The 27,459-nt window shown below is 47.8% G+C and overlaps 1 protein-coding gene across 1 annotated transcript in view; it reads left to right on the top strand.

The window, feature by feature from the left end:
- The first annotated feature begins 869 nt into the window (after positions 1–869).
- Positions 870–27,459, top strand: part of ELL2 (elongation factor for RNA polymerase II 2) — a 28,361-nt gene continuing 1,771 nt past the window's right edge. The window contains exons 1-9 of the mRNA XM_035310804.1: positions 870–1,106; positions 12,531–12,652; positions 15,629–15,792; positions 17,953–18,212; positions 20,495–20,619; positions 20,762–20,855; positions 22,205–22,763; positions 24,779–24,848; positions 26,358–26,529. Coding sequence (XP_035166695.1) covers positions 870–1,106; positions 12,531–12,652; positions 15,629–15,792; positions 17,953–18,212; positions 20,495–20,619; positions 20,762–20,855; positions 22,205–22,763; positions 24,779–24,848; positions 26,358–26,529 — 1,803 coding nt within the window. The remainder of the gene's footprint in view (positions 1,107–12,530; positions 12,653–15,628; positions 15,793–17,952; positions 18,213–20,494; positions 20,620–20,761; positions 20,856–22,204; positions 22,764–24,778; positions 24,849–26,357; positions 26,530–27,459) is intronic.

Genomic DNA, 27,459 nt, shown 5'->3' on the forward strand with positions numbered 1-27,459 from the left:
TGACTGAGGATCTCATCCTTTGGCGCAGCTCTTTCAGCCTAAGCGTTTGCAGGAGGCTGGCTATCTCGCTGCAAAATCCTATGGACAAAGCCTAGCAAGTCGAGCCAGTCAGCACCCAGGCCATACGTCGTTCTGTCCAGCAGCGTCATTCCAGGATTCAGTAAAGCTGAGCACAGTCAGCACTGCTGCTAAAATGGGATATTCTTATCAGCGTGCTCCTGCTGGCAGTGGTGTTCTCGCTGTTGTGCGGTGAGCTATGTCAAGGAACAGCTCTGGCCAGAACCTAGCCCGTGACAAAGAAAAGTTGTTTTCAACTAGCAATCCCCTTGCCCCCCTGCCCCAAAACCTCCTCGTGGGCTGTGGTGCAGGATGCTTCCATCCTGGCGTCCTGTTGAGGAGCAGGCTGCACTTACTGACGTGAAATTACAGACAAGTGAGAGGTGGCTACTGTTGTTTTTGGCCCCGTTGCATGTGTCTCGTGGTGGGTTCCTCGCTGAAGGCGTGAGGATTGTGTGGGGGAGACCTAGGTTACTTGGCTTGGTGATGTTCAATCTCTTCTGATTTCTGAAACGAAGTCTTACCTCGTTAGCTGAGCTGAAGGGTGGAAAAGCACTCAAGAACATGTAAAAATGGTATCATCAAAGAGGCTCCTCGGAAACTAAGCACGTCCAAAACTGTAAAGGCAGAGCTTGGGGGGGGGGGGAGAAGCACACCTTTTGGAACTGTTTTCATACCTAGGGGAAAGGAGGAGTTCTAGCAATAACAGCACTACTACTCAACGATTCCGAGCGTTAATTTCCTTGCCCACCCCTCCACCCCATGATACCCCAGCGTCCTTAAAACATCAGCTCTTAAAGCTTCTTGGTGCCATGGGGAGCACCACTGGCAGGAGCCCTGGGCATGCGTGCGTGGAGGCGCTGAGTCCTGGTGTAGCCGCTGAGAAGCCGGCTGGTTGTAAGCTGATCCGCTGCGTGTTCTCTTTGTGCAGAAAAACACATTCTGCAGGTGCAGAGAGACTTCGCTTTGCTTACATTTTACTTGTTTTCTTTTCCTTGCAGGATCTTATTTCTTCTCAACCTTCAATTCAGTTTCAAGGACTCCAAGGGGTGAGTATTTTGTACTTCTCTTACATCAGGAAAACAAATCCAGCATGGATTATCTACTAGTACTTACTTAAAAAAAGCATTCTACAGGTATTTTCAAGACACGTTTAACACCACGTTTCATTTTACTTACTGAAGAATTTTAGTTAAAAGTCGAAAAGAGTCATGCTGTTGGTATACCTATTTTTTTTTTATCACCTGCTAGCCTAAACTTAAAAGGAAAGGGAATAACCTGTAAGTCATCAACTAAGCAGTGTAGGTGTGATACTGCAAAACTGCCTTGTAGTGTTTGGTTTCAAGGTATAAAGCAGATGTAAAATTCTGGGGGGTGAGAGGTAACATGGACTATTGATGGTTCTTGTACCTTTTCCAAAACTAATATAAAGTGGAATATTTCGAGCCTGTTGATAGAGTTGAGGGAAAAAGAGTGAGGAAATGTGGCCTAAAGGGGCACGTGTCCCGTTAAGCAGTCAGCAAGTGCAAACGGGAGAACTAAAGCTGAATATAAAATGAAATGCAGGTTGTGATCTGTGAGTATCTTAAGATATTAGGTTTAATATTTGAACTTTAAGGGGTTGCGAAAGACTCACTGTGAAAGGCTGACGTATGGATTGTGCCTCGTAACCTTACTTCGGATCACGTAGTTGGTTCGGTTTTCTATGTACACATGCAGTGTTTGTGTGGATCCACCAAGGAAGGGATGAGAGAAGGATGGATTAAGCCTTTATGTTGCTGGAAAGTATCAATCCTGCTCAGAGTATTTGAAACTACAGTCCTGGTCCAGCGTAAGCTGGGCTGAATGGCAATCGGAACCAGTGTCAGGGATGTGGTTCTGCTGGCAGGGTCACCTTTCCCTCACATAGCCCGCAGAGCCTGCCCAAGTCATAGAATCAGGGGTGGTTTGGATTGGAAGGGACCTTACAGAGCACCCAGGTCCTGACACAGGCCAGGACACTTCCCACCAGCCCAGACTGCCCCCAGCCCCGTCCAGCCTGTGTCCTTCATGTGCTGGGGCCCCAGAGCTGAGCGCAGGGCTCCAGGTGGGGTCTCACGAGAGCAGAGCAGAGGGGGACAATCCCCTCCCTCACCCTGCTGCCCACGCTGCTGTTGGTGCAGCCCAGGGTACGGGTGGCTTTCTGGGCTGCAAGCTCACATTGCTGGCTCATGTCGAGCTTCTCATCAACCATTGCTCACAAGCAGGGAGGCAGTGGAGAGAAAGGCAGCACCGTCCCCTTTTGGCACTCCGCTGCGTTTTTTCCTGTGTTCCTGTGTCTGACCATGTAACTGCTCGGCAGAGCGCGTTTTGTTCTTGTTTACAGAGCCTGGAGAAAGTTACGGTTTTGCTTAGCTCAAAATGAGTTCTGGGGTTATAAATAATTAACCTAACTGTTGGCACAAAGTTTAGAAAGCGGTACGCTGCAAAACAAAACTTACCAGTGCACTTTATCTAGCCCGCACCCTCTCTTTCTCTGCAAAAGTTCATGTCCTTATTTCTCCGGTGTTCTGTAGTAACAGGAGCCCTGTGTGCGGTTTTAGATACTGCTAGGCTGGAGGAGACCTCGTTTCTCATCTGTAAAGATCTCTTTGTTGTTGTTGTTGCTGTTGTGGTGCAGCGGGCACCGCATGTGATGTGCAAACATCCCCACAGCAGTTCTCCATATTCTGCTGTACCTCAGCGCGGCAAAGCATTGCAGAAGCCCAGGACGGCACTGAAAGCAGGAGGGGAGGCTGAAGTTACACACAGGACGTCCGTATGGTTTGTTAACTGGTGCTGACAACCTGTGCCAGCAGCGTGAGCACGTGGGCTCTGGGCTGGGGTGCGTAGGGGTGCCCAGGCTCCTTTGCCAGGAGCCCGGGGCTGCGGGGATTAACGCTCCCGTGTTTTCCTTCCTTGCTTCTTTTCTCAGCTCCTGCTGCAGTGTGGTGATGCTGCATCCCTCCGCTGTCTGCCCTGGGAGGGGTGGATGGAGGGATGGAGGCTCTCCATGTCCTGTTCCCTTCCCACTTCTCCTCGTGCTTCTGCCAGGTAGAAAACAGGAGGGGGGGACACCGCCAGCCACCCATGAGTGCAGGATGCTGTGGGGTCAGCCAGAAACAGAAAGATCTGTTCTTCTCTCCGCCTCCACAGTTGCACACACAGATAAGAACTCGTGTACATGTATAACAGCAATGCATAATCCACAGGACGCTGTAGTTGCCTCAGCTCCCTGAATCTTTTTTCAGGAGAGAGGCAACACAGCTGTCTGTAACTTGGTAGCGTATCAGCGTGGGTTTAGGTCACTACAGAACAATTGCTTTATCAGTTACCACACGTTTACCGGTGAAAAAACCCTTCTGACGATGGCTAAGGAGCCGAGTGTCACTGAGTTACAACGGCGTCACCTTTGTTTCTCTAGAACAGTTAATCTGGGCCAGCAAGGTTTGCTCGTAGATCCCGACAGCAGGGTCTGTTCCCACACTCCAGGAGATGGGAGCGTCTGACAGGACTTTGCTGCGTGCTACGGAAGCAAAAATCTCCCTTGGTGCTTCTCAAATCTACGCCTAACTAGGGAAATGCAAACTAAGGAACTTACTCCAGGACATTCTGAGCTCCTAAGTGTCTACAGTAGGGGCAGTATTTTAAGTTCGTTAATGGAGACTCCTTATCCTGTATATTTTGAGTGCTTCCAGAAGCTGTGGAGTTGCAGGCCAGGCCACCCTGAGAGGCCTTTCCTTCCTAGGGCATGGTCCTCAGCGCCCGTTCACCACACGGCATCGCCTTGGAGGTTTGTGGAAATGGACAACTGCACAGATCCAGGATACAATGCTGGATTTGTCCTAAAAACGTGTTTTCTGAAGTGCTTTGTCTCTAGTTGCAGGCATCCTGCTCGCCTACTTCCACGGGTAATGGGAAGGGCTCAAGTGGAGAAACGAGGAGTGGTCTGGAGCCATGCTAGGTGAAGGAGCTGAGAAGCTGGGGCTTGGCAGGATCCTTAGGTTAGAAGAGGCAAGGTAGGAGCTTTTAGGTTGTGTGTGTGGTAACAGGGAGCTCCGCTTTCTGCCAGAGCAAGGTTTTTTTTCCTGTTGTAAGGTGGCATTGCCCTGAGGGCGTCTGGAAGGCATTGGACGTGTATTGGCAGTCTGAGAGGTGCCCTAGAAAATCATGTGGACACAGTTAGACGGTGTGCGTTTGAAGCAGTAATAAATCACCTCTGCACGCTGTGTAATTCGCCTGTAGACACTTCTAGTACAATAACCACTGAAACGGCGTTCGTACAGCTTGCACCGAGCTAAGGCTCTGTCATTGATAAAACATACGTGAGCGACGAACGCGCCAGGGCACAAATCAGCCCCCGAGGAGGAGGACTTTCCTCCTGGAGCATCTCGCCCCTGAACCATCTGGGCCGTAACATGCGGTGCTGCCCGAGTTAAGTGGGGAAGGCAAGACGTGGGTCATTCTGATGGCAGAGAGTAGCTTTCAGGAAATACCTCGTAACTAAACGTTTTGGCTTACACGGTGTCAGCCCGGGTCACGCAGAAGCTATGTTGCTCTATGTGCAATACCCCCGGGGAATTCCAGTATTGCCAACTGACTTTTCGCTGTAGTGCGGTAGGGATAAGATTAAAAACAAAAGAAAATACGACCCTGCTGTTTCTAGTCCAGTGTAGCATCCACCTTAAGCTTTAAACAGGCATGCCTTCCTGATGTGGTTTCACTCCTGCATTTTTAACTCTGTCGTGTCTCGTAACGTGCTAATTTGCCTCTTACTTCGACACGAAATTCGTGGCAAGCACACTGAATAAAGAACTGACAGCTTGCCCGGTTCCTTGCTGCGCTGCATGTGCCTTCAGCACGTCTGTGCTGAGGGGTGGGCACAGCGATGCTTGTCCTTTTCCACGGAGCTTACAAAACCAGTTGCCTGGTCTGGGGAGCTGAGCAGTGTGCTGAAGTCGGCTTGTACCTGGATTAACTGCTTCGTATGCCCTGCAGAGTGAAATTATTTCTTTTTTCCCTATGGAGCTCAGTCCTTTAGCTTACAGCGTAAATGCCTCCCGAGAAAATAATGCCTTTGTCTAAAAAGACCTGGTTATGTTCGTTCATGCATCTTCCTAGACTGCTTTCAGTGGTTTTGTCAAGTGATACTTAATTTCCAATGTACCACTGCCCCGCTGGTTCCCAGAAGGCTTAATATTAAGGGAAATACTCTTGCTGTGGTATCAGCTAACTCAACCAAAGCACTCCTTTCCTTCTGAAAGCTCGGCTCCCGGTCTGCTTGTGGCATTCTTACAGCGAGCAAGAGGCACCAGCTAGCTGTCCGAGAGTGGGGTACAACTCTTGGGGACCGACGCGTCCAGCGAATGAACCAAAGGCTGTGCAAGAGCCTTTCTTCGGGTGGGAGCGGGACCGTGTGCGGAAGCAACGTTGGGGTGGGAAGAGAGGGGTGCATTTATCTGGGGGAAGCTACAGGCAGCCAGATGCAGAACAGGGTTAGTATAACATGCAGCAAAAATGCTGCTGTTTTCATCAGCTTCTTGGATGTTGAAGCTGGAAACAAAACATCTTAGCTGTGCAATGTCTGCTGTAAATCCACCAAAAGGTATCTTAGACCTGTTCAGTTTCAACTATCCACTGCAGTTTAAAGTGCATCTTTTATACTCCTCGTTACTGTTGCAGGAATTGTGCAAAATTTATTCTTTCGCGTAAAAACATGTTTCTAAAAGCAATATAAAATGCCTGCTCTTTTACGTGTTTTTACAGTGTGTTACTGCTGTGGTGTCCTTACAGATGACTCTGCCCGGTGGTATTCTTACTCGCTTGTTTTTCCCTGAAACGTGTCCTCTGGCCCCAGTCTGGTCCTGTGCAAACCTTTGGTCCTCTCTCCCACTCTAATGACTTCGTGTTAGTCCCCTTCATGCTGCTGGTCCACCTTGCCCCGGCCAGGAAAGCTCAAAATACATCAGTGGGCGCTGGTTACTGCTCTTCCCTGCAGGACTGGCTCCTCGTGCACCGCTAGCCAGAAGCACGTCTCCTTCTGGAAGAGATGCGGGGCTGTCAGCGGGGAGGAAGGGCTGCAGGCGTCCCTGCCACCAGCACAGAAAGGTCACGGCACGCAGCCCGCGGTGCTCTGCAGTCCCGTTGGAGAACTGTCCTCCGGGGGGTTGGTGTCGTGCTCTGTCTGGGTGGACACAGCACTGTCCCTGGTGCCCAGGCCTGGCGCAGGGAGACTGCGGGCACCTCGGGGAGCGAACGCTAGGCTTGCAGAAAAAAAGCCCGGAGCGTGGGGAAGGCAGGGAGGAGACGAGGCTGGAGCTAGAAGAAAGTTTTCTCCCTGTAGGTTTTTGTCTACGGATCAGTGTAATGGGTGAAATGCATTTCAAATGGAGCGTTTTTACGAATTTTATATGGTAAGACGCTTAAATGTGTTTGCAAGGCAGCCAAGCTTAATTACATTATTTGAGAAAGGCTTAGGCATCTTAATCTCCCTTTAGAAAGGGGCATTGATCAGGGATGTTCTCTAGTCTGGCTCTAACGAAGGAGGAGGATGAGGTTTGGTCCTTGAAGGACACCGCATTTGGTAACAAGAAGGATTCTGAATACTAAAACGAAAGCAATAGAAGTCAATGCTAAAATAGTTTTCATGTCGAGGAGGATTTTTTGAGGCTTCAGCGTTGTCAAGTGGGTTTCTGGAATGCCTGTGTCTCCTTGGAGGCTCAGGCTGGACGCCCGTATTAACACAACGGAACGAGCAGTGCTGTGGGGCAGCGACACCCGGGCAAAGGCTGCTGTAGTCAAGAGCCGGACGATGCCGCAGCAAAACCCATCCCCTGCGGGAGCTGTGAACCAGGAGTAAACCAGGAGTCGCTGCAAGAACCAGGAGTAAACCAGGAGTCGCTGCTGGACGAGCATCCCTGCTGAACAGAGGCACATCACCGCCCGCGTCGCCTCCCCAGGAAGGGCTGTGAGTAACGTTCAGCTGGGCGGGCAGCTGAGGAAATGCGTGAGCCCAAATTAACCCGGCTTCTGCAGCCCTGCGGCTGCTGCCTGCTGGATGGCACGCTCCCGTCGTGGATCTGGGAGAGGCAGGGAGCTGATCTCCAGGCTCGTGGGCTGCCAAACGTTGCTGTGAAAGCAGGTGATGGCCTGGGGGAGCAGAGCTGGTCAGAGGGGTCGGGTTGGGATGGCTTTGAGAAGGAGCAGAGGGGAGAGGGGACTTGAGCATCTGCTGAGCAGCGGCACCCAGAAATAGAGGCGCTGCGAATGCCCTCAGCCAGTACGACACGGCTGTGGGAGAACAAGAGGGAGGGAGTGGGTAGCTGTATTCAGGAGCAAACGAGATGAAATGAGTCAGGCTCGGAGAGCACAATATGCCTGCCCGGAATTCAGGGGACTCTCGAGTGTGCGGCATTGTCAGGAATGATGCAAAAGAGGACCAAAATTAAGAAAAGCTCTGAGCCAAAAAAAAATATGCGGCCCTTCTTTTTGAAAAGAGGGAGCCTGCACAGGAGTGTTCAGAGAAAATTCTGAAAGCTGCTCTTACATGAGAGGGCCGATGAGGATGATGTCTCGGAGCGAGAGAGGATAATGATAGATCCAGAAATCAATTATGAAGAGGAAAGGATTAAAGTCAAGGGTATGAGTTGTTCTAGTGGATGTCCTCTATTACCAAACCCATTGAACGGTACGAAGTTGCAAGCCAGTTTGAGGACACAGATATTTTAAAATAATGCTTTAAAGTAGGCTGCGGAGGGTCAAGAGCTCTTGACACTGGTGTCGGCTGCTCCAGCCTGGCCGGCGATGACAGTGGGGCCAGGCTGGGGCACACAAGCCTCCCCAGGCACACTCGAGACCAGTGTTCATTTTAGAAGACTTTGAAGACTTTAGAAGACTCGTTTTCATTTTAGAAGACTTTGAAGTGCTCTTTACCTCCCTTTTTGCTTCCAAACGTTGAGAAAGCCTCACCACTTCAGGATAAGATCTCAAATTTCAGCAGCGTGAGAACGTCGGGAATAAACCTCTACAGAATGTCAGTTCTTCCATTTACGTTCTCTCTGTCCTGTGCTGAAAGTGCGAGGGGCGTTGCTTTGTTTTCAAGAGTGTCTCTGCATCTGTGCAGGACTGGCACAGGCAGGACACCAGGGCTGTCCCAAGGGAGGCAGGAGGAGTGGGGCCAGCAGCACGTTTATCTGGCTTCTCCGCGTTGTAAGAGCGCGTTAGACGGGCACGAACAGCGCTGAAGTCTTTCCTCATACGAATATCCCAAGAGGTCCCATCAGCACGGGAGGTTCAGGCACCAGTAACGATCTTCTCATCTAGTAATTGTCTTCGTGCGAAGTCAGCGCGGGGCAGAAGGAGCAAGTTTCCTGCAGCTGCCGTCACTTCGGAATGATCTGCTCAGCCAGTCCCGTCCCTTCCGTGTGGATCTAGAAGAGGATCTAGAAAACAGCGAGGCTTTTCGCATCTCGCTCAGCCTAGAGAGATGAGTTTGACGTTAATACTTAGGCTTCTGTGTGCTTCTGTTGAAGTAAGGCTAAACGAGAAATTACTCGGTTCCCAGAACTGGGTAGCAATTCTTCTGCGATGCCTTATGGCCACCTTTTTTCACGTCTTCCCTTCCACAAAGCCTGTTAACGATTGCATTCGTTAAAGACTTTTTTTTTCTTCTTTGTCTTTAACCAGGAAGAATGGGGGTGATGGCACAGATGATAAAACGGTGTGAGGAGACAGCTCCGAAGTAAAGCAGAATGGAAGCGTGAGAAGGGCAGGGTTTGAAGCATGCAGCTGATCACTAGAGAGCAGAAAATTCAGTCAAACCTGGTGGGGAAAAAAAACTATTAAATATTTGCCTCCCTATACGTAAGCTGCCTAAGGGCCCAGAGCATCTCCTGTACGAGGAGAGGCTGAGAGAGCTGAGTCTGTCCAGCCAGAAGAGACGACTGAGCAGGAGGGATCTGATCAATGTTTATAAATATCTGAAGTAAATAAATATCTGGAGGCAAATGGACAGGGCCAAGCTCCGCGGGACAAGGGGCGACAGCCCAAAAGGGGAACACAGGACGCTCCACACAAACACAGGGAGGGACACAGTGCTGGAGCCGGCTGCCCAGGGGATGTGGAGCCTCCTTCTCTGGAGATATTCAAGACCTGCCTGAGGGCTTTCCTGCCCAACCTATTGCGGGGAACCTGCTTCCAGCAGGGGGCTGGACTTGGTGATCTCCAGAGATCCCTTCCAAGCCCTGCAGTTCTCTGGTCTTAGCTTCTTGTTAGGGTCTGCATGCTCCCAGTGCTGTCTCCTGGCCCTGCAGGAGAAGCAACGTGTGGGTGAAACTCTTGGCGTCACGGCTGTGCTGGGAATTTTAGGCAGGAATTGGTGTTTTCCAGGAAAGGGATTACAAAGCATAAGCTGCCTTCTGAAATAGACCAGTGCTGGTCCTAGCTACGCCCACAACTGATAAATAGTCTATGAGATGGCAGCTGAGGCAAACTTTAAGCCAGACCTGAGCTGGATGTCAGCCAGAAATGAGCCAGTGCCTCAAGGCTGTGCCGGGGGTTAAGGTTTAACCCGGCGGGCAGCTGGGCACCACGCAGCTATTTGCTTGCTCCCCTGCAGCGGGGCGGAGGAGAGAACGGAGGGGGGAGTGACATCTGTGGGCCGAGATGAAGACAGTTTAATGGCAAAGAATAATAGTTTTTCCTATTAAACTGTCTATTCTTTCCTAGAGAACTGGGAGGGGGAATAAATACACAAGGCAAGCGGTGCACAGTGCGGTTGCTCATCACCAGCCAAGTAGTGCCCAACCAGACCCCGTGCAGCAGCAGCCCCCTGGGCAGCCCCCACATTTAATTGTCCTGCACAATGCCGCATGGCATGGGACATCCCTCTGGCAGCTGTCCTGGCTCTGTCCCCCCTAACCCCTCGCTGTCAGGGTGCTCTCCTACCTTGATGGACACCGTCTGGTTGTGGAGATGTTCTGCACAGCGGGCTTCCCGTGTGGAATGGGTGAGCGAGGACGCTTGGGTGCATAAGGAATCACCTGCTAGGAGGAAAAGGATGCGCTGTCCTCACGTGCTGGTACGTATCCTGGGAGCTATACAGACTGCAGACATAAGGTGCCTGGCACCGGGGCAGCGTTCGGGGGAAGACCCGTGGTTCATCTCACGGGGCAAGTGCCTAGGCAAGGGGGAGAAGTTGTTTTGAACGGCGCTCGTATGCGCCTGCTTTCAAGGTGACCTTGTTTCCTTGTCTAGACACAACCTGGGTGATTCTTTGCTTAGGCTGCGTATTTGCAGCCTCTCTTCAGGGCTTTCTCACCGTCTTTCATTGCTCCACCTGGCTGCCTGCCGGCAGGGACAAAGCAGGTCTGCAGCAAGGGCTTCCCTGCTTCCAGGGGAAGAGCACAGATCAGCTCCGAGGGATGCATTGTGCCAGGGCGGGTGTCTGCTGTCAGAAATACCCTCCTTTGCCGTGGGAGGACAGAGAAAAATGCTGGGACGCTCTGTACGTGCGGAAGGCGGAATACAAACGTAAAGCAGCCTTTCCGAACAAAAGCACTGACAGCTGGCTTGCCGGGCAGCCTCCTGGTCTGAATAAAAGTTTGTTTTCTGTAACGCAGTTGCAACATGGGCTTTATTAATAAAGGATCCTTGACCTGCTTCTGGAAGAATAGCTCAGATAGGAAAAACAAACTTTTGGCCACTCTGCGTACCAGGAGCCGAATGCAGTACCCGTAATTCTGATGAAACCACAAAGACTCCAACAGCCTATCGATTTTTTCAGACCCATATGATACCAATTTATAGTGTAAAAGCTGGCTGGTTTATTCAGAAGAGGAGGCTTATTTGCAGAACCCGATGAGTCAAACTAATTTGAAGTGTTGTTTTGCCTTGCGAGATACAGGAGGAAATGGCAAGTACGCCAACAGCAATAAAACTGGATCTTAAGCGTTTGGGGTGACAGTAATTTTTGACAGCCCAGAAGCTGTCAGCAGGTTAATGGAGTAATTGCAGTGCCAGCTTTGTATTACCTGCAGATTCAATACTTTGTTCTGGTTCCTGAATGTTCGGGCTTTCGCTTTTGAACCATAATATGGAAAATCGGCTTATCTGATTTATTTGCATTTAATGTAACTTAAAATGCATTTTTTTTTTTCCACTCAGGGCTTTTTCAAAGTTTATTGAACTGGCTTATCTGAAATACAGCAGGCTTTCTGCAGTGAGTTCTCTTGTTCAGGGGACAAAGCTTTTGGCTTTGTGGGTGCTCTGAATGAGGCCTTTTCGGAGGCTGCTGAAGCATCTGCTGGGTCCTTCAGTTTCCTGGGCTTATACGATCTGGAGAGAAACCAGAGTATTAGGAGAAATAAAGCTTCACGGGAGGGAGTGGAAGAGCAACAAACATGGTTTTAAATGTACTCCTAGGCCAACTTCCATCATCACATTATCGCATCAAAGCACTTGACCGTTCTATGACTTAATATCCACAGTAATTCATCCAGACTTTTAAAGAAAAGTATTCTGGTTATGGACATCGTTAATTAAGGTGATTGCATGGATATACATTCTTTCAGCTGATCAACGCAAAGACAAAATCCCCCGAGCTGTTGCTAAACTCTCATGGTGTTAATGATTAAAATATAAATACTATCGGAGTCTTCTAGTTTTATATTAGTACGTTGTGCAAAATGACACTGATTTTTACAAAGATTAGCCAAATTCACAGGCAAGATGATAAGAGAAAGACTTAAGACTGTCGAATATCACTGCGAAATCACCTTTCTTCGTGCTTTTACCTAATATCCCATTAAAAATTCAAGCAAATTTCCAAACAGCTTTCTAGACGTTCTGCAGCCTGATTTTACCTTCCGAACAGAGTATGTGGGTGGCAGCCATTTGTTGTGCTTCAGGGTTTCGTTGGTCAGGCAGCCCGTTTTTCCAAACGTGCTCATGCCAATGAACATGTCAGTGATTCCCTGCGCTGACACCGCTCAGCTCTGGCAACAGCGCGTCACATCCTGCGCGAAGTGATGAGCCCAGCCAAGGAAATCCAGTTTTATCATATCCGACTGAGTCTACCAGCAGCTCTGTTCAGGTAGCCGAGCTTCCTCCTGTTCGGCCGTGCTCAGGCACTTGCCCTCGAGGCTAAGTACGTGCGTGGTGGTGCCCCTTACCGGGAAGGGACCGCTCGCTGCTCGTGTGCCCTGCTGAAATAGGTGCCGGGCGGCCGAGCGGAGCCTTTCTGGTACAGCTACATGCAGCACATAGCCCGGGCTGCTTTTGGAGGGAGAACCACGCCAGGTCGGACTTTTAGCGATGTCACTGCAATCGTACTGAAATCCTTGAAATGCGTTTTCTGGTTGAGAAGTAAATCCTGTGAAGACTCTTATGACTGTAGCTAATCAGAAGCTAAGGAGTGTAGACTGAAGTCTTTACATAAACTCTTTTTTTCCTTTTAGCTTGTTAAAATTCCCAAAGTTGATCTCCCAAATGAAGTGCATACATTTAACTTCTACTTGTCAAATGTTGGCAAAGATAACCCTCAGGGAAGCTTTGACTGTGTCCAGCAAACTGTCTCGAGGTAAGTTTTACTTAACATTTTCTTTCATGGCAAATTTAAGTAGATTCTGTGGCTTTGAGCTTATAGCAAAAACCTTTAACAGAGGCGTGCTCTTAGTGATGAGCTGCAGTAAAAAAAAAAAAAAAAAAGATTCCTAGCAGTAGCACGATTTTCTGCCCATTACAAATACTTGCTTTTACATAGAATTCTTCAGGTTTTGCTTTTAGAAAGAGTAGCCTTTTGAGTGCTTTCTCACCTCGTGGAGCTATTTTTAAAGGCATTTGGAGTTCAGCATCGTCCAAGCTAGCCCAGATCCATTCTCCAACCATATGTAAATATGATTATAGCTGGCAGCCTGCTGTGAGGCCAGCCGTGATGGATAGTTGTCTTATTTTAAGAACCACATAACTCAGTGACCTGCCCATAGCTGCATGACCACCGCGTTTCAGAACCCCAATGTAACACAGCAGCGCCTTGTCCTGGCGCCTTTGAGTCAAAGTGAGCAGTGTTAGGGTCCAGCTAACAGCCCAGCGAGCACCGTGTCCTCACACCTCAGCCCCTAGACGAAGGCATTCCGCGTGGTGCAGAACCGCTGCCCGTCCCCACGCACTCGTAGCCTGTGCGGAGCTGGGGAGCTGATAGCCGGCAGCCCCGTGTGCATCTCCGAAAGGGGCTGATCCTGCCCTGCTCGCGCTCACCTTGGAAGCTGGGGTTTGTCTAGGTGGAGAATTTACCAGCAGCGTGAACGTGAGCTGACCGAATAGCTCGGGAGACCTCTAACAGCCTCGCTTCTTGGGCTAGCTCTCTCCGACTGCAGTGCAGCCTTTCTGTCAACTCCTGCAGCTGGTGGGACTGCCCAGAGTCGAACGCTTCAGTGGCAGACCAGGGGAGCCCGGGGTGGTGCCTTTTGGTGTTTTTTCTTTTTTCCCCTGTTTCAGCTGTATCTGAAAGGGGCCAGACAGCGGCCGAGGCTGGCCCAACGTAAGCAGCAGGGGTGAGTCCGGCTTCCTCTCCCCTCCTCTGTCTGATAAGAGCTGTGTGTGCCTGGTGCGCTGAGGCTGCTGCCAGCTCCCGGTTAGGAAACCTGCAAGTGGCCGTGGTGGAAGGCAGCTCATTCTCCAGAGGGAAATTGCTTCGGGGTCCTTGTGCAGGCAAGCATAACGTGCAGCGGTCCTCAAGTCCGGCTCGAGTGTTTCACTGAGCATCCCTGTGGGCCCTTTGTTCGGAAGGAGCAGCCTCTGTTAGATTGAACTGAATTCATTTTACAAGAAAGATTAAATTTAAGCTGGTGTAGGTCTGAATAACGAGCCTCGGTAGTTTTAATGTGGTTCTGCCAATCTGTTGTGAAAGCTTGTTTGAATTAGATTTTGTGAGTTCTTTCTCTCAGTTTGTTGGAGTATTTTATGTAGAATCATTTAAAAATAGTAATACAGAAGGGGCCTTCTGCTCAGGGCGGGTCTGGCTTCCAAACTTGCTCCAATTCAGAAAATCCGCAGCCCAAGGAGGGGGATTGCATGGTGTCTTGGTGCTTAGCTGCTCCCGCAGTATAAGCCTTCTGCTCTGAGGTCTGAGCTGTGCCCCACGTTTCGGGCCGAGCTGCGATGGGAGCAGGTCCGTGCAGGTGACTTGCCCAGCGGGGACCTTTCTCTTCCTGCACCTTGGCTGCGGCAGTCCTGGGACGCGACGGCGAGCCACATGCGCTGAGCGGCGCACGAGGCCTCGGTGCTCGTGCTGGTCCTTCTCAGATCGATGAGAGCCCGTGGTGGGTAAAGGAGATGTGCAATGGGCAGAGCCTGCGCTCTGGATGGCAAGAACCATCTCTTTCTATTGTACACGTGCTGTTTCGGGAGCAAGAAACAATTCCAATAGCTCTGGGCTCCGGTTGGGCTCCAAAACTGTAGCTGTATTACTCCAAAACGCTTTTCAGCGGCTTGGCTTTGTCCAGTCTTGCGACTGTCAGAAACAACCCGGCAAGCTAAGAAGCTAGATGCTGAATGTTGCTCAGCCTCTCTTTCTGGAACCCTAACTGGGGACTTTTAGGGCTGTTCAGAGTGTTTTGGGCTAGATCAGTCTGTCGGCCTCTTTCCGGTCAGAAAAGGTTCTGGTAAGGTTAATTTAAGTTGCTGTTAGGCCGCGGGCATGCTCGTCTGGATGCGTGTGAGTGCCTTTAACCTGATCCAGGGGAAACGAGAAGACGGCTCTGGGGAAAAGCTGCTCCTCACCTATTTTGCAGCTTCTGCCAGAGCCGCTGCCGATGTCGGCGGCCGGTACGAACACAGGGCACTTGCATCCCAGAGGACCGGGCCCCTTCAGAAACCTGACGCCCGTCTGAGCTTTACCGAGCAGACAACGTGCCTGCCCTCCCATTTGTTCTGCTGTGCAGGGCGTGTTTCAGGCGTCCCTTCTAAAATCCAAATCCCCAGCGTTACACCAACAGCACTGCTCCTTGCTGCCAAATGCACGGGGCCAGCAAAAAAGGAGGAGAACCTCTGAAGGAAGCCGTTCGGGGTGGCCGCTCGCGTGCAGGCTGTGAGGGGAGGTCTGGCTTTGCTTCCCCGAACCCTGGGGACCCTTGGGCAGTCACGAGCGGGGTGCCAGACCCGGGCAGGCAGAGGAAGCCGCTTTCAAATACGTGCTAAACGAGGCGCTGAGCATTACTCAGAAAGCCTCTGAGGCGTAATGCGCACGTCGTTAGGACGCCTGTGTCACGACCTTAGCTCACGTAGTAATGGGAGTAGTTTGCCGTAGTTTTTAGTACAGCCACTCATACTATGGTGAGCTCGCCCCTCAAACGTGGTTATGTGAGAACGTTGTGATTACACTGACAGGTAACATGGATGAAATTTGGGTGTCGGGTGTGCAGAGGTTATTTGGAACATGTCAGGAGTGAAAAGCATTTTCCCCTGCCTGTTACCACAGGTTTTTAAGCTTCTAATACAACCATACTTCTGGACTTGAAAGAGTGCTTGGGCTCATTTTTTTTCAATGTTTTTGTAGTTCTGGAGCCTTGCAACTGAGTTGCCTGGGATTTGTACAGAATAAAATTACAGTATGTGCAACAAATGATTCCTATCAGATGACCAGAGAGCGCATGACCCAAGCAGAAGAGGAATCACGCAATCGAAGTGCAAAGGTTATTAAGCCTGGTGGACCATATTTAGGTATGGTTGTATTTCGTTTTTCTACTAGATGTCTCTAAGTTTTCCGATGCAGTAACTGTTTCTTCTGGCGTACTGTTGGCAAGTCTTAGCTCTAGGTGGCTCGCTCTCACATGACAGATTTAAAATCTCCTGTTGCTGCATTCAGAAGTTAGCCTTTTTCTTTTTTTTTTTTTTTTACCCTCCCAAAAGCCTGCCAGCCTTTCCTTCCTTGTTCCCATATTGCTGGGCTGGTTGAAATTTTGACTGTTGAGCTGAGGGTTTTTAACTTCCCATGCACTTAGGTTCTCTGTTTTAGGAGCTAATGTTTCTGTTTCGTAACAGCACTCTCGAATACCTAAATGCTGCCCTAAACCATCACCGGAATTTGTAATGTAAAAAAAAGCAACGCTGCTGGTGCAAATTCATAACCTGGCTTTGGAAAGGTTTGCTTCTCACACATGCTGATGCTAATTAGATTTATTTTGTCTTCACCATGAATAAACAACAGTGACCGTCAGACTGTGTTAAAAAACAAAAAACAAAAACAGCTCTCAGGCCAAATAACGCTGGCATCTGCCGGGATTTCGTGGCTGTGCCCAGAACAAACAGCTCTCGGGTGGCACCGTGTGTTAGCGCACTGCACGGTTCCCCCAGGAGCGCGACGATGCTTGCCTCCTGCGCCTGCAGAGCCTTCCTAGGAGTGCGCGGCGACGCACGGGCAGCCTGCACGCCGCGGGGCACGGGGCGGGTTGTGCAGGCTGGGAGCTGCAGCACCTTCTGCTCGGAGAACCACGGTTCTGCCTGCACGTACCTGCTTAAACACACCCCGAGCACACGCTGTAGGTAAATGGGGGCTGAGGATGGGGCAGAGTGACGGGGTCTGGGGGTGCTCCTGTTTCAGGCTGGCACGGGCAAAGCCCAGCTCGGACAGGCTGGGTGCTGCTGGAGCAGAGAGGGTGGCTTTCAGCGTGCTGCGTACGGTCCAGGTGGGGAGCTGGGGTTGTCACCCGTGGTAATGGGTGGCTGCGTTTCTGGCTGGTTGTTTCTAAGCGGTTCAGAGATGCGACTTAGGCAGGTGCTTGTCTGAATGCTGCTTCCGCTGTGCCAGGAGGCGCGCGTCTAAATTTGTTTTTCCTTGTCACCACCTTTGCAGCGCATTCAGCAGGCAACCGGCAAGCTCACGCCGCTCTGAAAACGCAGCCACGTGTGTTGGTGTGGTTGGGTTCCTTCTTGACAAGCAGAAGGGCAAAGTGCAAGGGCAGAAAGATCACAAAGGTGCCTTTTTACAGTTCCTGGGGGTAGCAGTAATAAGCACAGCTACGCACTGGTCTCTCCCCTGGGACTCCAGAAATTTCCTGAATTCCAAGCATGTCTGATGGAGGAGAGGTGGAGCCTCGGATGTTCTGACACATACTCACTAGCCTCCCTCATGCACCAAGCAGCCCTTGTTAGCTTCGGAAAAGTGCCTCACGTCCTTTGGTGGATCACGACATTTTTTACTACAATAATTCTGTATTTCCTTTCTGTTCCATAGCAGGCGTTATTTAAAAACCGAGAAGTTGGGGGCTTTTTCTGGAAAGCTCAGGTCCAGGTTGGGCGCTGTTACGGGTGCACTGTTTGCAAGCACTCGCATTGTTCCTCCAGCTGAGAAACGTGCCTCTTTGTGGTTTGATCCAAATTGCTGAGCAGGCTTTCTCTTTAACCTTCTCTGGCATGGTCCCAAGAACTGTTGGGTTCTTGATATATTGTTGTCTGCCAAACTTGATGACGTGGATCTGGGCTTATGTAGTAAGAGGGGGGGAAGATTTCTGTTTAGAATGAGTAACTCAGGTGATGAACACCAAGTGCTGGTAGTTTCTTTAAGCAGTGGTGCAATGCTTTCTGTAGACTTGTTTTCCTGGGCACTCTTCGGTGCTTGAGCTTAAAAACTGAAAAAATAATAAAAGCAGCACCTATATAAATGAGTGTTTGAATATTCCTATCGCTCATTTACCTGATTTTTATTGTAGTGAATAATATTTTAATTCTGAAGCTGATGCATCTTTACTCTCTGAATGTACCAGCAGATCTTAAAATGTCAATATGTTTTTAGAAATCTCCTTTAAATCAATTTCCTTGGCTACTTTGAACATCCCTGCTAACACTTTTTTTTTTTTTTTTTTCATTTTATCCTTAATTTAGGAAAAAGAGTACAGATCAGAAAAGCACCACAAAGCGTTCCAGATGCCGCGCCTGAGAGGAAGAGGTCGACACCCATAAACCCAGCAAACACAATACGGAAGGCTCACGCAAACAATACTGTTTCTCAGCGGCCGTACAGGGACAGGGTGATTCACTTACTGGCACTGAAGGCTTACAAGAAACCAGAGTTACTTGCTCGCTTGCAGAGAGATGGTGTCAACCAGAAGGACAAGAATTCCCTTGCAGCTATCCTGCAGCAGGTCAGATCATGGTTGCCAGTGGTTTTTTTTTCCTCCTGCTGTTCTTTTAATCATCATTTAGGGGTATGTTACTCCCCTATTTAAATGAGAAAAGTAATAAACACCTTAAGTAAACACCTTAAAACCTTCTCAGCGTTTTAAGTGTTTCAAGAGACACTATGAAGGGTCCTCAAAATGCAAGCCAAAGCGATGGAAGGAAAGACTGAATGATCTGGGGGGTAGTTTTGTTTTTCTAGGACGGCAGGCAGCAATTCCCTTTTTTTTCCTAGCTTTGTTGCTCCTACTGCCTTTTTTCCCCACACTTCTCTGTTGCTTGGACTGCTGAAGCAGCTAATTGAGAGGAGCTGACTTCACTTTCTCTCCATTGCTTGAAATGGATCATCACAGTACTTAATATTTGTTGTGATGAGTTTATGGGGAGAAGTCAGTCACGTGCGTGCAGTTGGTGGCCTGTGCACGGTATGTTGGCTCCTCTTGTGACCTGTTCGACCTGCGATCGTTGAGGGCTGTCTCAGCCACAAGTAAATGAGAAAGGCAGCGGCCCTCATTGGAGCAAAGGTTTTCTTTGCTGTCGTACGAATTCTGCCTTTATCATTCTTGCAGGCTTTTTTCTTATGCAGTAGCTCCTCGGAGTTAAGTTCTGCTTGTGTTTCTTCCTCATTTTCATCAAAACCACCAGTAAGCCTACAGTGCTTTACAAGGTGAAACTTGTAAATCCTGTGGGCAGGAGTGACACCAATTTTCTACTCAAACAGTTCTGAGAAGGCTCATTAGGATACAATAATACGCAGTGGATGCTGACTTTAGTTTTTAATACCACTGGTGCCCGTAGACTGTGACTGAGTTATGCAAGTATATGCGAGCGTAAGCTGGGAGCATTTTCTGTCTATCTAGGGTAGTTTTGAAAACGACTACAGTGAGTAAAATTTAACATTTATGTACTTTTGGTTGTTCCTACACTGAATTTTATCACTGGCTGCTCAAATGCGTAAAGTATTCTTGCTTGGTTTGCCCAAAGCAGTGGTAGTTTTTGACCTTGAAGATGTGCAGTTTAACAAAAGCTGCATATATGAATTTAAATAGTCAGTTTTATATTTTAGGTTGATTTTAAAAGTCCAGAAGCGCAGCTCTATAGACTAAAAAAAAAGCTCTCCTATCCCATTATTTTTGGCAACGTTTACAAGAGACTTTTAGAGTCTCTTTCCTGTATGTAGGGTGAATTGCCTGAAGGTACTAGTTCACATCCAAAAGTGATCGTGTTAGCAGCACTACACCGTGAAAACCCTTGCTCAAATTTTTCTTACTTTTGTAATCAGTTTTAGAGGAATCTATTATCTGGAGCCTGAACTTGCTGAGATCTAACATTCACAGATTTCATTCCCTGAAAATACAGCTTTAATTCATTTTTTAACAAATGGTTTAGTTTCTGGGTGTCTTGGGTACTTGTAGTTATTTTTAAGGAGGGGACACTCGCACACAGACACAAATTAGTAGCATTTATTTATAGTGCATTAAAGAATAAAAAAATAAACTCAGGTCTGAGAATATGTCAGGAAGTACATCAGAAAATAAAGCATGCTTAATCCACTAACACATTTAAATCCTTTTTCTTTGAGCGTCAGCATCTACACCTTTTAGTAAATTTTGGGCTGAAGAAAATAGTGAAAGCAGCTTACACAGAGATTGAACATTTTGTATCAGGCAAACGGAGCAATGCTGTTTTTCTTTGATGTTTTCTCAGAAATCTGGAGCAGGTGTCAGAGGAGGAAGTCTGAAACAGCCCTTTGGGTGGCAGTGGTCCTGAGGCTTTGCTAGTTAGCTTGAACTTCTTGAGTATACTTTGCGTTTTTCTTAGGGAAGATATTTTAGCACCTTACTTGCAGAGGCACGCGACTTTCTCACGACAGTGACTTGCTGCAACGAACCCTCTGTCTGCAAGAGGAAGAGTGCGTCTGTACATCTCTCCTTCAGCACGAAATCTAGGTTTTAAAGTAGAAATTGTTAGATATGACCACGGTTACCTTTTTTCATCTGTAAGCCTTTCGTTACATAAACAGCGTTACGTGGTGCAGAGAGATTTTCGTATGTTTCATATATCCAAAATGGACCATGTTTCTGAGGATCTGTGCTCGTTACATGAGAACGACTTCGATATTCACCTCTCAAACCTAGAAACTCGTGCTCGAGTTTGTTTTCCGTGATGATTTAGCTCTGCTGTACCACTGTGGCTTGTGCTCAAGTATAATGAACTTTCATTTTCTTTTATTGATGTCTGCCTGTAGGTAGCCAACTTGAATCCCAAGGATAACTCGTACACTCTGAAGGATTATGTATTTAAAGACATTCAGAAAGACTGGCCTGGATACAATGAAGTTGATAAACAGTCATTGGAATTAATACTTTCCAGGTAAGTTCAGCCTCTAGGGGAAGGAAAATAAGTTGTAGAAACTTCCGTCTGGGAAATGAGGAGTGTGTGCTTTCCCAGTAATGAAAGAATTATGACGTGGATGTTTTTGCCTTGTAACCTGAAATATGGGTAATCCTTGCAGAAGAGTAAATTCATCTCAGAATACCACCAGCACCAGTCATTTGGAATCTCCTGTAACTTCTAATAAAGATGCTGCATCATCTTCTCCTTCCCAGGTACTTTGTGGCTTTTTAACGTTATTTACAATGTGTTATGATTTAACTGGCTTTCATATTGGAGTAAAAGCTGTAATGCAAAGCACTAGTATTGCCTTTATCATACGAAAAACTGAAGCACTTACTTGTACTTGGGCAATTACATTTTTTTTTTAAGATGGTTGCACTGTCAAAGACTTTAGACCTTATGCTCAGATAGCTCAAGAGCTGCTATGTTTATTAAAATCCTCAGGGGAAAAAAACAGTTCCTGAACACGTGTTATCTTGTAAATAAGCCTAGATCTCACCGAAGCGATCCATCTAGTGTTTGAATAGCTGAGGCATCAGCCTAGCATGTCGCTGTCAGTGGCACGTTGACCTTGCAGGAGCTAAGCTTGCCTGGAGAGGCTGAACTCCTTGGCTGCCCGTTATTGTTACAGTCGCATGCTTTCTGATTAAATACTTAATAGTTTTGTATTGACACACAACTTGAGTAAGTTGGTGTGTGGGAAGGTCTTCTGAAAATCATACATACACGGTTTGCATGTATTAATATGAGTATTTTTTACACAGTTGCATGCATTCAAGGTTCTTTGTGAAACGGTACTCAAAATACACGAAACCCGCACGAACATCCTTGTGCTGCTCTTTACATATAATGCTCAGAAAAGTCTAGAGTAAGGACAAATTACAATAGCGATTTACCTGTTTGAGGGAACGTTTTTCTTCTTCCTGGCGTCGTTTAAATACTCGTTATGGTGCAGGGTAAAGGGCAGGTCTGCATCAGCGGGAGGTACGTCAGCCTTCTCCCAGCCTTTTCAAACTTAACACGCTGATGTCCTGTTCCTCTAAAAAGTGAAACAGGACAATACACACTCTTCAGAAGGTGCTTAAAAAGCACATATAAAACATCTAAAACACATTGCTTTACGGAAAAGCACAACTCTTTCTGCGACTGAAACTGCACGTGAGTAAGTGCAATCAGAACTTGAAGGAATTTGGTTATGTGAGCTTGTGTGCGCATAAGGATAAACGGGAGAGGACTTGAGGTCTCTCATGGTTAAGATATTTTAGTGCTGCTCGGAGCTGCCGTGGTCAGCCAGGAGGTGTGGCAGCTGCAGGACACCCTCGGCGCACGGGGACCTGACCTCCTCGTCTGGCTGCAGCCTTCTGCAGCCTTAGCTGTAGGCTTGGGCGAAGACTTGCAAAGCCGTAAGATTAAAAGCTAAGCGTAAACAAGCTGCGTGTTCAGCTGCATCAATTCCTTGCTTGGCAGTCGTCATTTTAGCTGTGGGATGTGTGTTCAAGAACAGTCTGAGATGCTTTTGCCCGGACCGGCAGCAAAACCGGTAATCCACCTTATTTTTCAGAAACGCCTCTTGGATTCTGACTTCATCGACCCCCTGATGAACAAGAAGCCGAGGATCTCTCACCTCACCAGCCGAGTCCAGCCGTCCTTTGGCACCCAACCTCCTGCCCCCAGCGAGAAGGCAGCCCCGGCCCCACCACCCGCCGCCGCGGCGCCCGCCCCGCTGCCCCTGCCCACCGCGCGCCCGCCTGCCTCCAACCCGCCCCAGACCGCCAGCTCCAGCTCCCCCAGCACCCCCGAGGGGCGCGGGACACAAGATCTGCCCGTAGACAGCATCAGCCAAAACAGCAGTAGCATCTTCGAGGACCAGCAAGAAAAATATACCTCTCGGACTCCCTCGGGAACCCCAGCGCCCGCTGACGGTCTGTTGGAGCATCATACAGTGCCGGCAGGCAAGAACGGCACGGTGCTGTACAAAAAATCCAAGAAGAAGGCCAAAAAGCATAAGGAGAAGGACCAAATAAAGCAGGACGCTAGGAGTGCAGGCAAGAAGGAGAAGGACCTTAGAAAAGAAGAAACTGCCAAGCTGAAAAACCCCTCCAGTCTGGAGTCAGGTGAAGGTATCCATACACCGCTTTTCCTAAATATTACATGGGTAACTGTTGTGAAAAGGTGCTGGTGAAAACGGGGGCTGGAAAGGTGAATGGTCTGTTTTCTCCACTTGCTCTGTATTAAGTCCCTTCCCATTACCCCAAACTTATGATCATGAATTAGGAAATCATGTTTTTTTGGTCTGCCATTGCATTATATTTTCTTTTAGTTTTTTTTTTTTTAAAAAGAAAAGCCCCAAAACAGATGCTGACCTTGTTCTGCTGGAACCTCACCCAAAGTTAGGCATACTTTTTAAGAATTCTCACTGCATTACTGAAATGGTTGGAACAAAGAAATATGATATGGATTCGTATTGGACTGTAAGCCTTTAAAAGGAAGGGCTAGGTTCTAGATAAACACAAGTAACAGATTTTTTTTTAACTTGACTTCCATGAAACTGACAATTCACTGAAATTTACTTTTTCAATCAGCGGGTTTTAAAGCCTGCGCTCTACTATCATGATTAGAGAAGCTTGTCACATACATGTATTTCACACTATTCACTGAAAGACGTGGATCAGAAACAAATGTATTTGATCAGGTATTACAAGACAAAAGTTCATGGTACTCTGCCTTTTGTTGGGTTGTCTAAAACCTACGTAAACTGGAAAATGGTTTAGCATTTTGGTTTGAACAGCGCTGTAAGCTCCTCTCCATTTTAGCCACAGAACCTACTACTTCAGCAAACCAGAAGTCAGGTTTGGCCCTTGCCTATCGCAGCCCAAAGGAATCTTCAGAGCATTCAGGGGGCCCCTCTAGATACCAGTAGCATAATTCCGAACGGCTAGGGAAGTCAGGATCCATATTCACCTACACGTTGATGCTTATGTTGAAGCTTTCAGATGGGTCTAGCCGTCTAAAGAAATAATGCTTGAGCCTTTGGAAGTGAAATGCTCACAGCCAAACTGTTGACAGAAATAGTATTTTATATGCTGGGGTTATTAATATTACTGTTGGCATTTTTCTCAAATTTTATTCTTATTCCTGTGCTATTTTTTACCACACTTCCTGCTTATATCCTGTGATAGTTTTAATACTAAAACGAATCCAGCAGAACACATGTAAGTCTTCTTTTCCTGTGACTTTGCTCAGATAGCTTACAGCTTGGTAAAAATGGCTGAGCCGTGGCAGAAATACTGTGCTTAAACAGCAGTGATGAAAGAGAATTACCCTAAAGGACTGCATGTTTTTTAGCTTCCCAACAAACCCCGAATGAAAAGAAGGCAGATTACAAAGATGCTGAACCTTACTTCCTGTTCCAGCTATTTTTCTTATCTGTCAAAAAGACAAACGTGTCTTGAAACGGTTCTTTAAAAAGAAGGACTGGAGGTTGAATGTGCTATGTTTTCACAATGGCATCTAAACGAGCAAAAGAGCAATTTACAAGTGCAAATAACTTTCAGCCCCGGTATAGCCACGTTAATTGATGAACAGGTCTTTGTTGCAGGTTATTGAAGCCTGAATGCCAGTAACCCGTATGCAGTGCTCTTGACTTTCCTGCCCAGAAGAGTGCTGAAATTGAATCCCACTTTGGATATCCAAAATGGGTAGGGAAGGAGGGACAAAAACGTGGCATGGAAAGAACTTCAGCTTCCCGCTCTCTTTATTGCCATCCCCAGAAGCCTGGGTGTCGGTATTTATCAAACCCTGTTCTATTGTGCGACCACATCTGTTGCTGCCTCATTTGAATTGCCGTGCAGATGCCACACCATGTCTTGAAATAAGGAAAACCGACCTCTGAGTAATAGCTTGGTCATGCAGACCCTGTGGAGTAAAGTAGCCATGCCCTTTCTGTAAACTCCGGCGCTGCCTACTCTGGAGAAGGACGTGTGAGCGCTGTTATTAACGCATAGAGTTTATTGCCAGTAATTTACTGCGAGAGTAAAACTCTACAGGATTTTTTTTTCCAGCCCGTCAGGTTGGTACTGTTTGGCTCTGTTAGAAAGCTGTTTATCATGAGCATCAACATTCTGCTTTTCCACAGGAGTTAAAGAAAATTTCACTGACTCCACAGGTCCTCCTTCATCGACAAGTGAACTACCAGACTATTTCATGTGAGTAAAACAATAATAAAGAGTCATACCACTTACAGGTGATTTTTCAACTTCCTCAGTAAAAACTCTATAGTTTAGCTACAGCTGAAAAATTACCGAAATGTAACGTTACAGTAATGACGAATTCCTTTAAAATGACAGTTGCCTCTAAAGGAACATGCCATTACTCTTAAAACTGCATTTTGATTTAAGTCAGCCAGCTGCCCTATTTGAATGCCTGTAAGTTTTGAAATCCAAGGCTGTCCCTTAATTGTTCTGAGGGGGAAGAAGTATTGAGAACAATTTTTAATATGCTGCAGCAGATTAAAAAATAATAATAATTCCACTCTTCCTGAAGACCAAACTGAAAAGGCATACGAACGTGTGTTGCTTTCTGTTTAGGGGTGAGGCAATACAGAAGGAAGTTTGAATGCTAAATCACTAATTACATGAAGTTTGAACGTCTTTCCTGTGTTTTCACCACTTAGTACATGTAAAGTACATCTAAGCTGGGAAGGTGGGGAGGGAAAATTAGCAAATTTAAAGTCCAGCATTGCAAAGTAAATTGTAGACACGCACCAACAAATGCAAGCTAGCAGAATTAACTGTCAAAGTTATTTCTAAAGCTTTCATGTAAATGACCACTGATTAATAGGAAGCTACGGCAAAATATCCAATTTCACCACAAAATTGTAAAACGGGGGCCTAGAGACGGCCAAGAAACCTCCACTGAAATTTAAATTCTAGCTTCTGGCCCTGTGGAGCAGGTGAGGGTAGGTGTTTGTCTTGGCCACAGTGGTTAGGAATTAGTCGAGTTTAAAGCTTTTGATATAAACACAAAAAGGTCAGCAGAGTTGCCAGCCTGGATTATAGGAGAGCTCAGGGAAATAACCAGCAGCATCCCTGGAAATAAGCTCTAGAGGGTTTAGGGGTCCATCAGAGCTGGTTGCTTTTGAAGGACACCTTTTAAAAGCCCGGGTGCAGGCAATGCCGGTGTGTGGCAAGTCGAACAAGTGGGGCAGAAAACCAGCCAGGCTGAGCAGGGAGCTCCTTGCACTAGGGCAGAAGAAGAAAATACATGCCCTCTGTAAGCAAAGTCAGGCTCCACAGGGAGAGTGGGGAGCAGCAGCTCACATCTGCAGGGAGAACACAGGGAAAGCCAAAGCTTGACTTGAATTGACAGCCTTAGGTTTGCTCCAGCCCTTTGTTGTCGTCTCCCTGAGACCTCGCTCTTTTCTGGAGCTGCAGTTTCTCAAAACAGCACTGGGGGTGTTGTGTCACGTCATCAGCTTGTTGCTCCTCGTACATCCTGCACAAGTGCCCGGGCCTGTGTTTGCAGCTCCAGGCAGACACAAAGCAGTCGGTTCCTAGCTTCTGGGAGAACAGTTAATTCTTTCCTGGCAGAGGAGGTAAAGAAGGGCAGCGTGCAGCAATTAACCCTTTTCTCACAGCGTCTGCCTGGTACTGCGAAATGGCTTTGATGTGCGCTTACACACTTGTGTTTTTTGTTTTTCGTTTGTTTTCCATTAGAAAATACATAGCGATAGTCTCGTATGAGCAGCGCCAGAGTTACAAGGATGACTTCAATGCCGAGTACGATGAATACAGGAATCTGCATGCTCGGATGGAGAATATCACCAGGAGATTCATGAAGCTTGATGCACAAAGGAAACAGCTTTCTCCGGGGTCCAAGGAATATCAGGTAAAGTAGAATAAAACCTCACACGCTTGTTTTTTCTCTTATCTCTTCCAAAAGTCCACGTTCTCAGCGCAGGCAGATGCTTCAGCATAGTCATCCATTAAATTGCTGACACGGTTTTCAAAGTTCAGTGTTCAGGAGAGACCAAGCGCCGGGTCGTATGGCCGGAGTTACCGGATCAGCTGTGGCTTTGCCCCACAGCGTCCCCGTGACGTGCTGCTGTACTGATGAGGGAGAAGCACAGCAACGTGGAGAGCAGCAGCTATAATCCCCGGGCTCTGCTGACCAGCTGTTTTCCATTATTTGAAGGAATACGTATTTAACTGCATGTACATAGAAGGACCTACGGCGGCAAACATACTCGGCTTCTAGGTGGTTGGCCCAAACCCTAGCTGAAACTTCCAGCAAAGAAGGGTACCAAAAACAAAGCATTCCAGTTTTTGAGCCGGGGATGACATTACTGGGACATGCAAACTTCAGCTGTTCAGTACCTTTATTCTCTTCAAGTATACCTCGTATTCTTTAATTCTGCGTGTATGCTGAGGGTTCTTGGTAGTACCCGGCTACCTTTTACAAGCTTTTTTGACAGATGGCAAATGTATTTGTGAGTAGGAGTATTTTAAAGTCGTCGGTACTGCTCGGTCAGGCAAATGGGAGAAACCTCGCAGAACTCACATGCGTGGCCTGACTCTGTGTGGCCACTAGCTCTTGACTTCTGTAGCTTCACAAAACCCTGCAAGGAGTTGCGTAGCCCTTAATTGAAGACTCCACCCAACTGAGCTGTCTGTGAATGCAGGTATTTTACAGCGGCACGAATGACTTCACAAAGGGAATCCTCAGGCACACTCGCTCCTTGGTGCTTATTTACAGGTTTAATTGCAGATCGGGGCTGCTTCCTAGGTTTGTTGGTCTGGTTGTTTTTTTTGCAGTGCA

The sequence above is a fragment of the Oxyura jamaicensis genome, chromosome Z (assembly GCF_011077185.1).
Source record: "Oxyura jamaicensis isolate SHBP4307 breed ruddy duck chromosome Z, BPBGC_Ojam_1.0, whole genome shotgun sequence".
NCBI classification, from domain to species: domain Eukaryota; kingdom Metazoa; phylum Chordata; class Aves; order Anseriformes; family Anatidae; genus Oxyura; species Oxyura jamaicensis.